The 14,816-nt window shown below is 39.9% G+C and overlaps 1 protein-coding gene across 1 annotated transcript in view; it reads right to left on the bottom strand.

The window, feature by feature from the left end:
• Window positions 1-14,816, bottom strand: part of ABCA4 (ATP binding cassette subfamily A member 4) — a 54,071-nt gene extending 39,255 nt beyond the window's left edge. The window contains exons 1-9 of the mRNA XM_088524512.1: window positions 14,751-14,816; window positions 13,491-13,584; window positions 12,323-12,464; window positions 10,620-10,759; window positions 9,738-9,865; window positions 4,668-4,865; window positions 3,016-3,105; window positions 2,397-2,637; window positions 917-1,056 (exon numbers count right to left, since the gene is read on the bottom strand). Coding sequence (XP_088380638.1) covers window positions 917-1,056; window positions 2,397-2,637; window positions 3,016-3,105; window positions 4,668-4,865; window positions 9,738-9,865; window positions 10,620-10,759; window positions 12,323-12,464; window positions 13,491-13,584; window positions 14,751-14,816 — 1,239 coding nt within the window. The remainder of the gene's footprint in view (window positions 1-916; window positions 1,057-2,396; window positions 2,638-3,015; window positions 3,106-4,667; window positions 4,866-9,737; window positions 9,866-10,619; window positions 10,760-12,322; window positions 12,465-13,490; window positions 13,585-14,750) is intronic.

Here is a 14,816-nt window from a genome sequence, read left to right as displayed (position 1 = left end):
AAAGCTTCTCAAAAAATGAATTTGTAGAATTCAGTTGAAACATCACTTAGGATAAATTTTTGTTGCATGTGTAAAGGAAAAAAAATACGGGCCTAGAGTAATTCCAGTTAACTACTTTAAAGGCTCAACTTCTAGGTAAACTCTTCTCTCAAGTCCCCCCAGCTAGCTGGAGCATGGGTTCCTAACTTGGCTACTTCAGTTAAGTTCCTACACCAACAATCACTATTATCTGAGCTTGTGGGAACTTCAGAATCCATTATCTTATTCTCAACATCCATGTAAGGCACAAAAGAACTGCAGCTTTCAATTCACACAGAGAAATAGTATAACAACATTTACAGTAGCCCAGACATTTTAACTGATGTTTTAACTATGAGACTACCTTCCTTCTCCAATTGCTTCTTTCCTCTTAATCATCTACCCACACCTTCTTCTTTCTAGTTCTTAATTAGTGATAGAATTTAGTCTCTGGATACTTCCAAAAAAATAATTCATTTCTGAAAGGAAGATGAAACTGCAATTCAGCACTGTGAAAGTCTTTTCAGGCCAAGAAGTTTCCACAGAACCCCAAAAAAAGTCTTTATAATCTTGTCTACTTTCCAGGCTATTTTCCTCTGCACCAAAGTTATAATGGTTTGAGGTAGCAGACATATCATCTCTTGTAGAACAATAATGCTCCCGAGCCCTTATTTCAGCAAGTGAAAGTGACAGGGCAAAGCCAAGTGCTGGCCCAAGCAACAGGAGTTCTGAGAGATAATCTGATTAGGTTGAGATAGCTCGGTCTTTGTTTTGCAAAAATAGTCTCTTAGGATGCAACCTATTTTTTTATATATACATATGTACACACATATATAAATATATATAGGTGTGTGTATACAGATACATATATACTTTTTTTTTCTCCAGTATTTCTTACATTTTTAAGGATTTTTCGTACAGCAGGTGAATCAGGAGCAAACAGAATTTTTCCCATCAGCAGCGGCTTCACAGCACTCCAGGCTATTTTGGTTAAAGGGTTTGATTCTAAGTTCTGGATCAATGCATTGCAAAAGGGTGCTAGAAACAGACAGAAGGAGACAGTTTTATGTAACCCTACCCAAATTATATCATACAGAGTAACCTGCAAGGCTTTTCACTGGCAATAAAGTTGATTTAAAGCATTTAAAGCATACTATTTAGAAGGTATTTCATATTGAAGGAAACTAGAGAGCTGAGACCCCTGATCAGCTTTTAGCTCTAGTTATCTCTGATGACTCAACTTCTTTGCATAGTAGCTGATACTAATATGAAACTATTTTAAACTGATCAATGGTTTTGTGCATTGCATACGCCATGCAAAACATTTGACTGGAGATGCAGAACATTTGGAAGGGTTCAAAACCAGTTCTTACAATGATTTGGGTTAACTGTTTTGTATGTAAACATTTCTACCTAACTCATGTACTAGTAAGTAATATACCTGGATAGCATTCAACTGTTTTGTTTCCTGGCTGACAAAATAGAGAATTGGGCCCTTTGTAGGTCTTCTTCGGACACGAAAAGAGCCAAGTATCAACAGGAGTGGGGAAAAGTAAGGGTCTCTTTACAGGCAAAAGGCTCGCCTGTACTTTTTTTTTTTAAGGCAGTAAAATCTACCACAGCAGAAAGGACAGAGAAATCTAATACCAGCTATGGTACAGCTGTTAGTGTAGTAAAAAATGCTGGTGGTTTCAGTTTAAAGAACAACTAAACAACAGACAGAAGTGAGCATTATAGAGATAAAATAACAAATAGCAGAAAAGATACCAAAAATTATCCACTCTTTTCAATCTTTCCTAGCGCAATAGTAAGGAAAGAAACTGAAGAAACAAAATTTTAGACTGATTAAAAGATTAAAATTTGAATATTTTCAAGTAAGACTCAACCAAACTGTACAACTCATTACTTATATGTGCTTCTATGCAGAAAGAGAACAGTCACCATATATTAAATAAAGCACTATTTAAAAGGAGGGATTTAAAAAATCCTGTGCTCCAGATCATAAGTCACATTGAAAGACTTTAAAAGAAGTTTGCCTGAGGCAGATTTCAGAATACTCCACTATGATTTTTCCTGAAACTTCCTTGGAAGCATCAAGTTCTGTCCAACAGCAGCAAGACATTAGAAAACAAGAAAGATTGTCTTAACTATTATGAGGATTTTACCCCCTCCTATGGAAAGTTAATGTGTATTTTGCTCAGTTCTCAGTTTGAGGGCTCCTCTGCTTCCACATATAAAGATGAAGTAAAATAATTTCATCAATTTCTAATTTTCCAAATTAACTGCTTTAAAATAACCTTGTGTAAAAGCAATACTAGCACTGTAACATAACCCCCACCTACCTACATACTCTGTAAGGGTTTTGTGTAAAAACTTACTGGTTGTATTATCATAAAGATAACTGGATTTTTTCTTTGTGGTGTCAATCCCCAGGAAGGCTTTGTAGTTATTATCTTCATACCAGTTGAAGGAAAGCACTCTGGTTCCATCTCCTTCTGGGTAGCCACAGAAAAGATCAGACAGGGAGTTCAGCAAGTGGCCTAAGGATTCTGGCTCTCCATCTTGAGCAAATGGTTGCAGAACCACCAAAAGGTCCTGAACACTTGGCTTCCTGGCTAGCTGCAGTAAAACAAGACTTCTTTATTAATTGCAACCACTTAAGGGAGAAAAGCATCTGGACAGTTCTCAGCTGTGCCTAGACTGGTAAAGTCTGGATGCAGTCAGAACCTGGTCCTTCACTCTCCTCGGTCCTAGCCACAGGCACCACTTACAGTTTTTCCCTCACACACCTTTCCCGAGAACAATATGCTTTGCAACCATCAACACCTACATCCATTCTATATTGAGCTAAAGATGAGTTTCTACTGCATCGCGTCTTCCCAAACAAGTGTACTTTCTTTCTGCTGAAGTAGGTAACTGTAACATAAACAGAGCAAAGCAGAAGGAGAAGCATGCACTGCCCAGAAAAGCGGTGCCACCTGCTGTGGGAGCACTTACCTCCTGCACTGCTCGGGCAACGTTAGACAGCACCTGCACCCAGGACCTCAGATCTGCTCCTCGTGAGTTTCTGTCCAACACAGTGGGAAGCTGTGAATATGTCAGAAATACAGTGAGCTTTGTATTTCCTCTGGTATTACAAGACAAAGCTGGACTTTTAAACAGCCAGACTGTAAAACTTCTGCAATTAGGCCCTAAATAGATTTGCCCAAAACTACGGCTGCACACCTTGAAAAAATCTTGTGCTAGCATGTTCAAATCTGTCACTTGCAGTCCAGGCAGGAAGCAAACACTAACACTGCTGCAAAATATGCCTTCCCTTCAGCCCCTGAGAAGAACCAGTCTCTGCATTGGATTCTTCAAGCACTTGTCTTCATGTGGCTCCTCTGAACCCATGAGCAACAGGTGTTGTAAGCAACATGAAGTAAAATAAGTAAAACAAGAGAAAAGCTTAAAGTATATATGGAACTAAGAGCCTCCTTCCTGTAGCTAGAGAAAAAAAGAGAGAGATAAATAGAGGCAAAATTGAGTGTTTAGTCCTAAATCTTACTTTTGTAGTAGGCACTCAGTATGAATCAAAACTAAATGGAAATGCTACTAGTAGCATTAGTACACCTTCTCTTGGAGAATGTGTAAGACAGTATCAGCAGAAACCATGCACTCATTCCACCTACGTATCGGAGCATGCACTTGGGAACGTACATAAACTCTCAGCTCAGAATGGGACAACAGCTTTCTCCAAACCACCCATCCAAATGCTTCCATATTCACTGGAAGTAAATATGATGTTGGGGGGAAGTGGGTGACAGGGGGAAGGAAGAACAGGAAAAGCAAAGAGTTTCTTTGGGCCAATAAATGGTCCAATTCTAGAACATCCAAATCCATTGCCCATCCTAAAAATGAGGCCTGCTCACATAAGGAGTTCCATACAATTCTGACATGTGGTTCTTCTGACATGAAGAGTGCAGAAATTACCTGGTCTGGAATACACACGTATTTCTAATGTAGAAGTACAATTAAAAAAAAGCCTATTAAACTTCATATTTTAAAATATGAGGTAATGCCTATGAAACTTCATTCTGCATTATGTGACTATGCATGGAGTTACACGCAGCTCATTTACCTATTAAGTGCATCTAGTCACACAGGTCAAAGCAGCTGTGTTTCAGTTATACATTTCTATATCTAGTGAAGAACCTACCTCCTTTCAGAATTGCAATAAGATATTTCAAAACTTCATTTTCATACATTTACAAGGTTTAAAGAACTTCAGTGTCTCAAATAGAGCTTAAATAAGCAGGCTCATTAACAGCTGTGTTCCAGAAAGAGGCTTATTTTCCTCACTGTAGCTGAGCCAGCCAGACAGTAAAGGAACAGGTCTTGGCTTTTTTGTCTCCATTTTGCTATCAAAACTGAGCTGCTTTAATTTCTGACAAAAGACGATAGAGATGTAAACGCACAGATGAAGGATTTGAGTATGTATATGTGCATAAGCAAAAATTTAATGTGCAAATTTAACCACTAAGCTAGTTTCTGCTGGGGCCAACAACCAAAACCAGCTTGGGAGCTTGGTGATGTATTACTCTTGAAGGGGAATGAAATACCAGCTGGAAAATGACAATGTTAGACAGGATGAGTGTGTTAATACTTACCAGTTGAAACAGCTTAAAGAAATCAACATTTGCATACAAGGCATCTTCTACCCTCTGCAGTCTATCCTGGGAGAGAGCGCACATGGCCCTGTGCACAGAAGGCAGGCCCCTTCGGCTGCTGAAGATAATAAAGCGCTCCAGAAGCATCTGACTGCAAGCAATGTCCTTCAGAGTCAAGTTAGGGACACCATAGGCAAACTGCAACCAAAACCAATGTTTTATTTACTACTGGGGACCATTCAGACTTCTCAGGAATAATAAAGTGCACACCTTGATTTCAGCATCTACTAATATTTTCCTAAATGTCAAAAAGATGTGGTCAGCTAAAGCAGCAACTCTTGAATCACTTTCACTTAATGCAAGATCATGTTACCTTCAGATAACTTGTCTTTACAATCTTCCTTTCACTGCAAAATTCTTGAGACTTTTTTCCTTTCTCTCTATCATCTAAGCATAACTGATGCTGTGCCACCCATCCTTGTGATTAAGGAAGAACTGTTAGGACTTACTTGAAAATGTTTCCCCAGGGCCAACCAAATGTGCCACATCACCATCCTTCTGTTCAGTATGATTATGACTTTGCTGTCAGATGACCTAAGAGAAAGGGCCAGTTCCACTAATTCTCAAACCTGATTCACTATTTCAGTTACAATTCTTCCATCTCAATGTTCTCTCTGCCACATGACAATGACAGCCACTAGTCATTGTCACTGTGCACTGGCAAACAGCCAGACTTTTAAAGGCCCTTTTACATTACACCACACCCAACATACTGATTAGGGCTTCTAATATAAACATGAGCTGAAGAGAAGGATTAATCTTTAGTGCTTAACCACTGGGAACAGATTGGTTTATAGTTAAACTACTGTAAATACAGAGTAACTCCACAGAAATCAGAAAATCTTGGAGATATACACACCTTGTGTGTGTGTGTGTTTATATATATATATATATATATGTATACACACATGTATAGGGTATATATACCCCCTATACCCTACTACTACCACATATATATATATATATATAGGATATATATATATACCTTGGCTATAGGTTGCTGCAACAGAATATGCTTGGAAATCCAGGTATTGTTTTTATTTGCTTTCTAACGGCCAGAGTAGATAGCACTATAATAAAAAGTAGTACTGGAAATGGTTTTTAAGCAGATAATTTCAATCCTCTGATCGCTTCCTTTCATGGTTCAAATTATAGGGAAAAAGTTCATAACACTATGAAAACTGAAAATGCCTACACTGTGAGACAAACAGAACCTCAGACAAGCAAGAAACGTGCATGGATGCATTGTCTTTAGGCTAAATTAATTTTTAAAATTGCATGGATAATTTGACAAAATCTCCAGAGATTAAGATTTTCTAATCATCTCCCAAATCATCTCCAAAGCATCCTACGTCAGACATGCGGATCAAAACAGACACACCAAAACTACAGCACACCAGAAAAAGGTGTACTTTTTATTTCCTCTTTAAACAAATTAACAAGGCCATTTAAGAGACTCTGAACACTATCAAAGTTTTATATCTGCAGATCTTCTGTACTTAGCAGAGGAGATTTGTTTGGTGAGGCCTGTAAGGAGAAATACTTAAAAATCTGAAAGGAGATGAGTTGCTTTGAAGACTGGATTCAGACTTCGAGGAGTTATTCATTAAGTGCTTCAGATATCAGAAGCCATTAGCCAAACTGTTACTGTGACGAGTCCGCATCCAGAATAGAAAAGACAGGAAAAGAGAGGGTGAGCAGTGTTGCATTTTGTCTACTAAAACTGTCCTGAATTTTAGCTTTTGGAGCTGCATTTAACAAACAAGAGCACTGTAACACACCTGGAGTCTTGTATACACACACAGAGAGAAATAAAAGAGCCTGTGTTACACAGATAGAGCATTTAAAGCAGTATGTGGGAGGGATGTGCATGTCTCATAAAAGCACCTGACAGGTATAATCACTATCGCCACTAGAGCTATGCCCATATAAAGGCCTCTTTCATTAGTATTAATTTATTATGCCTGCACTAGAGAGTTTAGGTACAAGTAAAGCAACAAATACTTAGAGAGTTTTAAGCCTAATACAAATTAAAGAGGTTACATCTTAAATTAGGCACACAACAGCATTTAAATGAATTATCCCCAGTCAATCTACTCATCCCTTTCCACTGTTGTTTGTTCTTGGAGAATACACGGAGTCTTGTTTATCCTTTGAGAATTTGTGCAGCACAAGTTTTTGCTCCAGTCAGCACAGGAAGCAAAGGATTTTCTTTGCAAGGGTCTATCCTGCCCTAAGTAAATGCAGCACACTACATACTTAAGCCATTCAGCAACTGTGATAATTACTAGGTTATCTATTTGCAAACATTACAATGTGACAGATCAATGGAGTGTGGCCTCTGACAGCACCTTTCACTGCACAGTTTCATCTACAGAGGAATCTGCCACTGCAGAGTATTACTGAAAAAGTGAAGCTAAGTTTGCAGCAAAGCCAAAACTGATGTTAAGAATGATGTGCTGACAGGGCACATATGCTGAATTTTTGACATAAGTTGTAAAGTGTAAGAAGAGGCAGAATGAAGAGGAGGAAATGCAACTGGCAAAGAGTCTGGCTTGCGAAAACAAAAATACAACAAATGAACAATAACAACAACAACAAAAAACCTCTAACCCCTAAACTGCCCTAAACAAAAAGATTTGAGTTTGACTGAACTGACCTGATGTGAATAAAAGAATTTGCTTAATTGCTCAGTCACTGCTGTCCTGGGAATTTATGTGAGAGAGCAGCAGCATTTATAACTGTACGTGATCCTCACCAGCCAGCATGAATTGCAATGAAAGTGAGCTGCACAGGAAGGCAGCCTGGGAACTTTGTTTTGACTTGTGAAACGAGGAAACCAGGACATTAACATCACTGACAGGGATTAAACACAGAAAACCAAAAGGTTATTTACAAACTATAGTTGTATTTCAAGAATGTCCATGAACAGATGGGATTAGAAAAACATCAAACCTCCGCCCTTCCAATTTTTCCGGTAGGGTGGGCTGTTGCCAATCTTTCCTAAACTTTTTATTGTGTTTTAGCATCAGCCTCTTATCCTTATCTTAGAATGACTCAAAAAAGCAGCTCCTTGGAGGAAAATTTATTTTTATTTTTATTTTTTTTTAAATCAACATGTCCCTTTTTGGCCAAAGCGAGCAAGATGAAGTCCAAACTATTTTTTCAGTTAGTTGCCTGTTTGATCAGGTTTAGCTTTGAGCTGTGTCATTTCCTGCACTCCCAGGCCGCTCAGGGCTAGGTCTGCAGCCAGCTTTGGCAGCAGCTGGGCTCTTGTAAACAAGCTACTTGCAGGTTGAGCAGCTCTGTTCCTTCAGAACTGGGGGGAGAGGGTGCAAGCGAGCAGAGGGGAGAGCAGCAGGGAGAACAGGAGATGCAGCACCATGGGTAACTCTCAAGACAAACTCAGATCTAGGTTCTAGTCAGGGCTCTGCTATTTCTAGCTCAATCAACTTTAAGAATAGTAAGAATCATCATACTTGGCCTGGACTCATCAATAATGCTTAAGACAGTTAAGTGATTTACCTCCAGTAGGAGAGCAAATGCCTGGGTTGTTACTGAAAATAATTCTCTTACAGTGGTTTGAAAACTATGGGATTAGTTTTTCTGCATCATTTGCTCTTGGAGAATGTATTCTTAACTCCTTCCTCACAGCTGCACATCAGCTGCTGAGAAATGATCTTGTATTCATGTGATTAGTACTAACGATAAAACTAGACAACAGGACTACAAAGTCGTACTTAACACCAAGTCCCCTCCAGCTTTCTCTCTAACTGGTGCTCAGAGTCCTTTAATTTCTAGCATTAAAAAACTACACCTCTCTGTACATCAGCCCAGAAAATACAGTAGAAAGACACCATGTTCCATCAGGTTCACCATGTTCCATCAGTTCTTGATCCTACTTTCAGTGACAGTGTTGAAAACACTTCAGTCCTGCATATGCTGGCAGCTACAGAGCTTTCAGCACCAGACAAAAAGGCCACTCGGGAGCCCATACAGGCTATACAGGCAGCAGCACACAGCTCTCCCAGTGCAGCAGGTCCATGAGGAAGAAAAGTGCTGGGAGGAAAAACGGAAATTAAGCCCAACAGGGTATCTGCATACATACTTCTTGTCATTAGCAGCAGGGAAACAAATTTTCACCATGTCAGTTGATATGGAGGTGTGAAAATAAGTGGGATATATCAATTTGGTCTGGCTGTGGTAGCGTCTTCTTGTATTGCTTCATGAGCCAAAAATAGAGCAGATAAGTAACCCGGCTCCTATTCACACTAGCTGGAACTTCTTGTGCCAGGAAGAACTAATGTAAGTTCATTAACCCCCTCTCCTTCAGGCCACACACAATTCCAGCATTTGAGCTTCATGTAGTAGTGAAAAAAGAGGAATTGTGTTTTTCAGCCTCATTCATTCCCGTCCTTCCACCCACACATTAATGCAGCATAGAAATAAATTGTTCCAGGGTTCTGATTCAACAACATTCGTTCATGAGCACAGCATTCCTTGCAGAGCTCCCAGCCACCAGTACATGCAGAAGCAGACAGCCTGCACTTCATTAAGCCCAGTGCCCTGCTTAGCTGCTTCAGGAGCGATCCGACCTCCAGGTTTCACTGTGAATTTTCTTGAGCAGATCTATTATTTCGTAGGAAAAAAACAAGTCTGCTTTTTCCACTCCCACCTATTTATGTGAAACAATTTCATAAAGCCACTGTGTTACTCTGCTGACATTGAGGGGGCGAATTTAAATGTTCAGTCGTGAGCTCTGCTGCTCTTTATCAGGGCTACTGACTTGAAATGGTGCAGAGCAGAGCTGTCTTATGCTTCTGGGCCAAATCTTTTATCATGGGGACAGACTCATTGTTCTGTGGCAACATTTTTGCATTTAAACACAAAATGCATTGTTTTTGCATTTAAATACAACAGAAATTCTGGGCAAAACTCTCAATGAGGCAACTTTGTATACACAACTCAAGAGTTACTTACACAGGTAACTGCTTACTAACTCTTACCCACCTGTTCAGGACGCACTTGAGCATTAACGAGTTGGAATACAACATCATCTGGGAGGCCAGCAACTTCCAGCAAGAAGGAAGTGAGAGTCTCCCCATCTTTCAAAATATCTAGAATTCGTATCCCTCTTCCTGGATGCAGAAAGCAGTGCAGAAATCAGTGAGAAAGTGAGCACTGTGAACATCACAAACCCAGCTTAATCTTGCAAAAACTATATGCTTTGGCTCAGGTTTTTAGTTGTGACAATGGCATTCAAAATGATTTTTGAAATTCAAAATGATTTTAACCTTTTACTGGGGATTGGATATCAGAGTTTGTTGAACATTCCTACTCTATGCAACTGACCTCAAAGATATTTCAGAGTAGGATTCCAGAAATAGTAGGATTGAAAAACATCGCTTGTTACATTTGAAAGTCTCTCCTTTTCTCTCCTAGCTATTCCAAATCTATTCCAGTTAACACTTTAAAAAGTCTCTCTAAACTCTCCTCTCAGCTCTGCTCCTAACATTCCTAGCTTGAATTCCTCTGTATCTTCCACTGATGCTTTCTTACTGCTTCTCTGCTCTACTGTAATTAATTACATCTCTCCATCCATCTCTTGTTTTGGGTTGGTAAGATATCCACCCTTTTGTGTTCTGAGTGTTGTCTATTGTTTTTTAAGGTAACTCGTTGTATAAAGGAGTTGAGTGCCTTTCCCCTTTCTCTGTGAAAGGTGTTTCCTATACTGCTAGTTACAAAGTGCTTTTACTTATCCTCTTAACAGTAAGTAGAGTGATAGCGGGTGTGAAATACATTTATAGTTGTTGTAAGGCTCTACAAATAACTACTAGTCAGCTTTTAGAAGGGGAAAAAAAATAGTCCAAAGGACTTAGAGAAAACAATTACCTGCAATTCTTTCAGGATTAGTTCTCATTGTTTCCATAAACTGAGTCATAATGATCAGTTCTTCCCAGATTCTGCCAAGGTCCTGGATTTCAGGGGCTTTCAGTAAGAGCTCCTGAGCATCTTGATATACTCTTGCAAGGCTGAAAGGAGAAATAAGGAACAAATAATAATTTAAGAATTATGACTCAGAAAAACCTTTCTCAAAAACAAACAACAAAAAACCCACACACTTCTGCGTATGCCAGGGATGCTTTTTTGTTTTGTTTGTTTGCTTTTTAATTTTGTAATTTTGTCCTCAATCTTCAAACATCAAAGCTCAATTTTATGGGTCCACAGTTGTTTCAGATGGTGTGGGATGGAGTAAGGTTTGGGTAAAACCACGGAAGGTGTAAGAGGGCTCCTGGTGGGGCAGAAGCTTGGTCTCTCAATCTTTACTCTCTCGTTAGTCACGTTGATCTTCTGGAGAGACAGGACCTTCCCTCAAGACCACCTTCACCTCACAGCTATGGTACAAATATACTCTGTTCCTGGCTTAGCTTTAGCAGGACAGGGGGCACAAGCAGTCCCACTCAGCTGGGTAAGTGGCATGGCATGATCCCAGTACAGAATTCTCCTTAAACTCCCTCAGCTCAAATCCCTCCAGTGCCAGTGACTTGCAAGTCCTTTCAGAAGGTTTTGTTTGGCAGAGGTGGGAAAGCAGTTGGGCCTAATTTCGCCAGAGGCAACTATTTACAGCGCAAGCTGGCTGTGGATTAGAAGATGCAGTACAAGAAAGGGTGTTAGCCACAGCCTACGTTTGTAAGCAAGTGCAAAGAAAATTATGACTAGCAGCAGTAGAGGCTAAACATCTAGGAATTCAACCGGCACACATTCTTTTTCTTCTTTGCAGTAAAACTGAGATTGAAGTTGAACATACACTTATCATATACTGCAATTCCTTAAGAGTGCTATGGCTTTCCATGTGCAAATTGATGACTCTCAGAATGCATTACTTATTTTAGCTTACAGGAAACAGCAAACAGGAAGGACTAAATTCTTTCAGAAAACACAATGTATTTGCTTCCTCTGCAACTCACTGAATTTACTCTGACTCACAAAGGAACAGTCAGGTCTGTAATAAGCAACCTGGAAAAGCTACAGTGTACATAAAATACAGTCCCTCAGCTTACTGTGTGACTGACCCCTCAAGAATTTAAACTATTTTAAATCCTGTTCACTAGGAACAAAATGTGAAATGCTAAGTTAACTCAAAACTACTAACTTTGACTTGACTGCAGTTATGATGGTCTTCACATCACTGGCTCATAATATTTTATCTTTGGATACTCCCAAGAGGATCATTTGCAAAGGGGAATTTAAAGCATTTTTGTAACTATTATAACAAAATTTTGCAATTGTTTTTTCTTTACTCTAAGGGTCCTTGTCTACTGAGCTCTTTCACAACCTGGCTACAAAGGAACACACTAAAGCTCTCACATAACTGTTTTTCATTTCTCCCTTTTCATTCGCACCACAGAACAATCCCATAAAATATCCCTCAGCACACTGAGGCACATTCTGAGCAGGCTGAGGATACTCTGTCCTTTCTCCCTATAACATTCATGCCCAAGAAGTACCTGGCAGGTACCAAGAGCAGCCTGACAGCAGTTGCTTAACAGATTTGTGTTACTGCAGCCCAGTCTTTCACACAGAGCTCTGCTTACATAGAATTGTTGTAGTTGGACACAATACCAGGAGCCTCCCCACGGGTAGGGCTGCGGAAACAAGGGTTGTTCATGTTGCAGAAGATGCCCTGTAACCACGGCAGTGTTCCTGCAGATGGCATTGCCTTGTTTGGGAAGTGACCTAGAGCACAGAAACACAAAATGTGAAGGTGTCTTTACTTATGCAGCCAGGGCGAAACCAAAGAGCCTTACAAGTTAGCTCAGCGAATGCCATGATGACCATAAAGCTCTCTATTTTATTAAGTTAAAAGGTGAATAATGTGTATAGGATGTTCAAGAATAATCTATGCTGGACTAATTCTGCTCCTATTGAAATTAGTGGTTCTACTCATGCTATTCAACAGCTATTCATGTCAATAGGAATAGAGATCGGAGACTGCTGAATGCTTTCAAAATTTACTGAAATAGCTTGGGATAATACATACAATTGAGACAGCTAATAAGAAGACCTGTTATCTCTAGAATCAAGTAATTTATGTAGTCTCTACACTAAACATGCTGAATTCTGGACCAAATTTGTAGAAGTATAGCCCATTTGAGCTCTCTGGCATGAGAGCTCAGGAGTAACTTATAAAAAGGGGGATGGGGGTTGCTCACAAAGCAACAAACAATATCCAGGGCTTCTCAGTACAAATATGGCTTGAGGTCTTTGGTTTGTGCTCCCAAAAGAGTCTGTGATTACTACCAACTATGAAAAGCAGCCTCCTATATTAAGATTGTATTTGTTCCACTAAGATCCACTCCTACACTGGGAAATTATTGTCTTTCCACACATCAAAACTTTTTAATGTCACTGATCTAAGGTGTATGTCTACTCTGACTGAAATAAATGCTAACCTAGTGTTCTGGTTTGCTTTTTTTAATAAGTAGCAAGACAATATGCTCTCAGTAACAACTTGACCGAATTCTGAGACCTCAGTTTAATCCATCCACAGAGTACCATGCACGAAGACATGAGCTTCTTTGATTTTTTTTTTTTTTTTTTAGTAATTCTCAACCTATGCATATAAATGATTAAACTACCTGTAGCAAAGGCTGTCATTCTGCTACTGGGGAATTACACCCGACAAACAGGGAACAGAATCTGTGTCAGAGACCTTCTAGGCATTATCTAGCACAAGTGTTGAAAAGTCTCAAATGGTCTTACATTCATGTTGACGATACACTGGATTAGCTCTCCTCAGCCAGACAAGGGCAAGAAATAACGACAGAGGCCATACAAGCTCCACAAGAAAACGAAGCTTAGAAAAGAAAAAGAAAAATCAATTCAAAATAAGCTTTGCAGGCAAATCATGCCTAGTCATTACAGGACTAAAAGGCCAAGGTCATTTTCTATTGCACCAATGTCCAATGCAGCACATGCGTGAGAGTATCCCCCTTGCATCACATTGAAAGAACACCCAGAAAGAACAAGGATTTCATCAGACACCACTGAGTACCGCCATTAATTCAGTAGCTTCTCCACTTATGCCAAACAAACACTTAGGGATCCTGAACAAAATAAAAAGGGGAGGCAGAGTACTAAACTCTTGATAGACCAAATAAAAGTCTAAAGAATTGTAACACAGAGTGGGCCACTCAGTAGCAATACAGGAAAAAGGACTGGATGCAAAAGAGAAAATGATTTTACTTACACTTTAGCAGTGCTGGGCTTGGCAGTGGGTTGTCAACGCAGTCTGCTTACCCAAAGGAGTAAGCAGAGGGGCCTTAGCATACACTTAAATTCTTTAACCTTTACTTACAGCTCCTTTTTGTCAACAATCACTTCAACGTTACCAATTTTCTAATAAAGGTAAACATGCATATACTAAGGCAAATATCTTGTCCTGTAACACGTAAGACCCCACATAAGGTCATATGAATACCCTTATCTTTCAACATACTTGGAGCAGTCATCGGCTGCTAGCCATGCCAGAGAAGCAAGGGCACAGCCTGAGCCACAGAGCAACATCCTGCCCGAGGCTCAGTCTGCTTCCCCCATTCCTGTGTCACTGTGTGTTTTACTGCCTCTGTGTTTTGGCAGACATTGGAAATTACAACCCTTTGATCATGTGACATGGGGTTTGGGCTCTGAGGAACCAGCTGTGTTTTTTTTATCCAGCCACGTGGCATTTCCCTCTCCCTCTTTCCTTCTCTCTCTCTCTAAGTGCCATGACAGACTCTCCCCAGATCCTGTGGTGTAGCATGTGTGCAGGAGAGCCCTCCCTCACTCCCCTCCTTCACTTCCACCAACCCTGCCAGGCACCACATACATAGCTTTCACTGGATATCCCAGCTGAAAGGCCTACAAAAGGACACATCTAACTCTTTCACAAATTTGTGATTTTTGCTTGCTGATACACATGCTGGTCACTTCATTCGATGGACTGTACGGTGTAAAGCTGAAATTTAAAAACTAAGATATTACCTTCTGCCTTTTCCGGATGACCCAGTTCTTCCATAGCAGAAGTCTGACTTGCTTGAAGAAGCTCAT

This window comes from Tinamus guttatus, unplaced genomic scaffold (genome assembly GCF_059628265.1).
Source record: "Tinamus guttatus ecotype Peru unplaced genomic scaffold, ASM5962826v1 Tinamus_guttatus_pri_ptg000211l, whole genome shotgun sequence".
Lineage (NCBI taxonomy): Eukaryota > Metazoa > Chordata > Aves > Tinamiformes > Tinamidae > Tinamus > Tinamus guttatus.
This window is presented reverse-complemented; position numbering and strand designations above follow the sequence as displayed.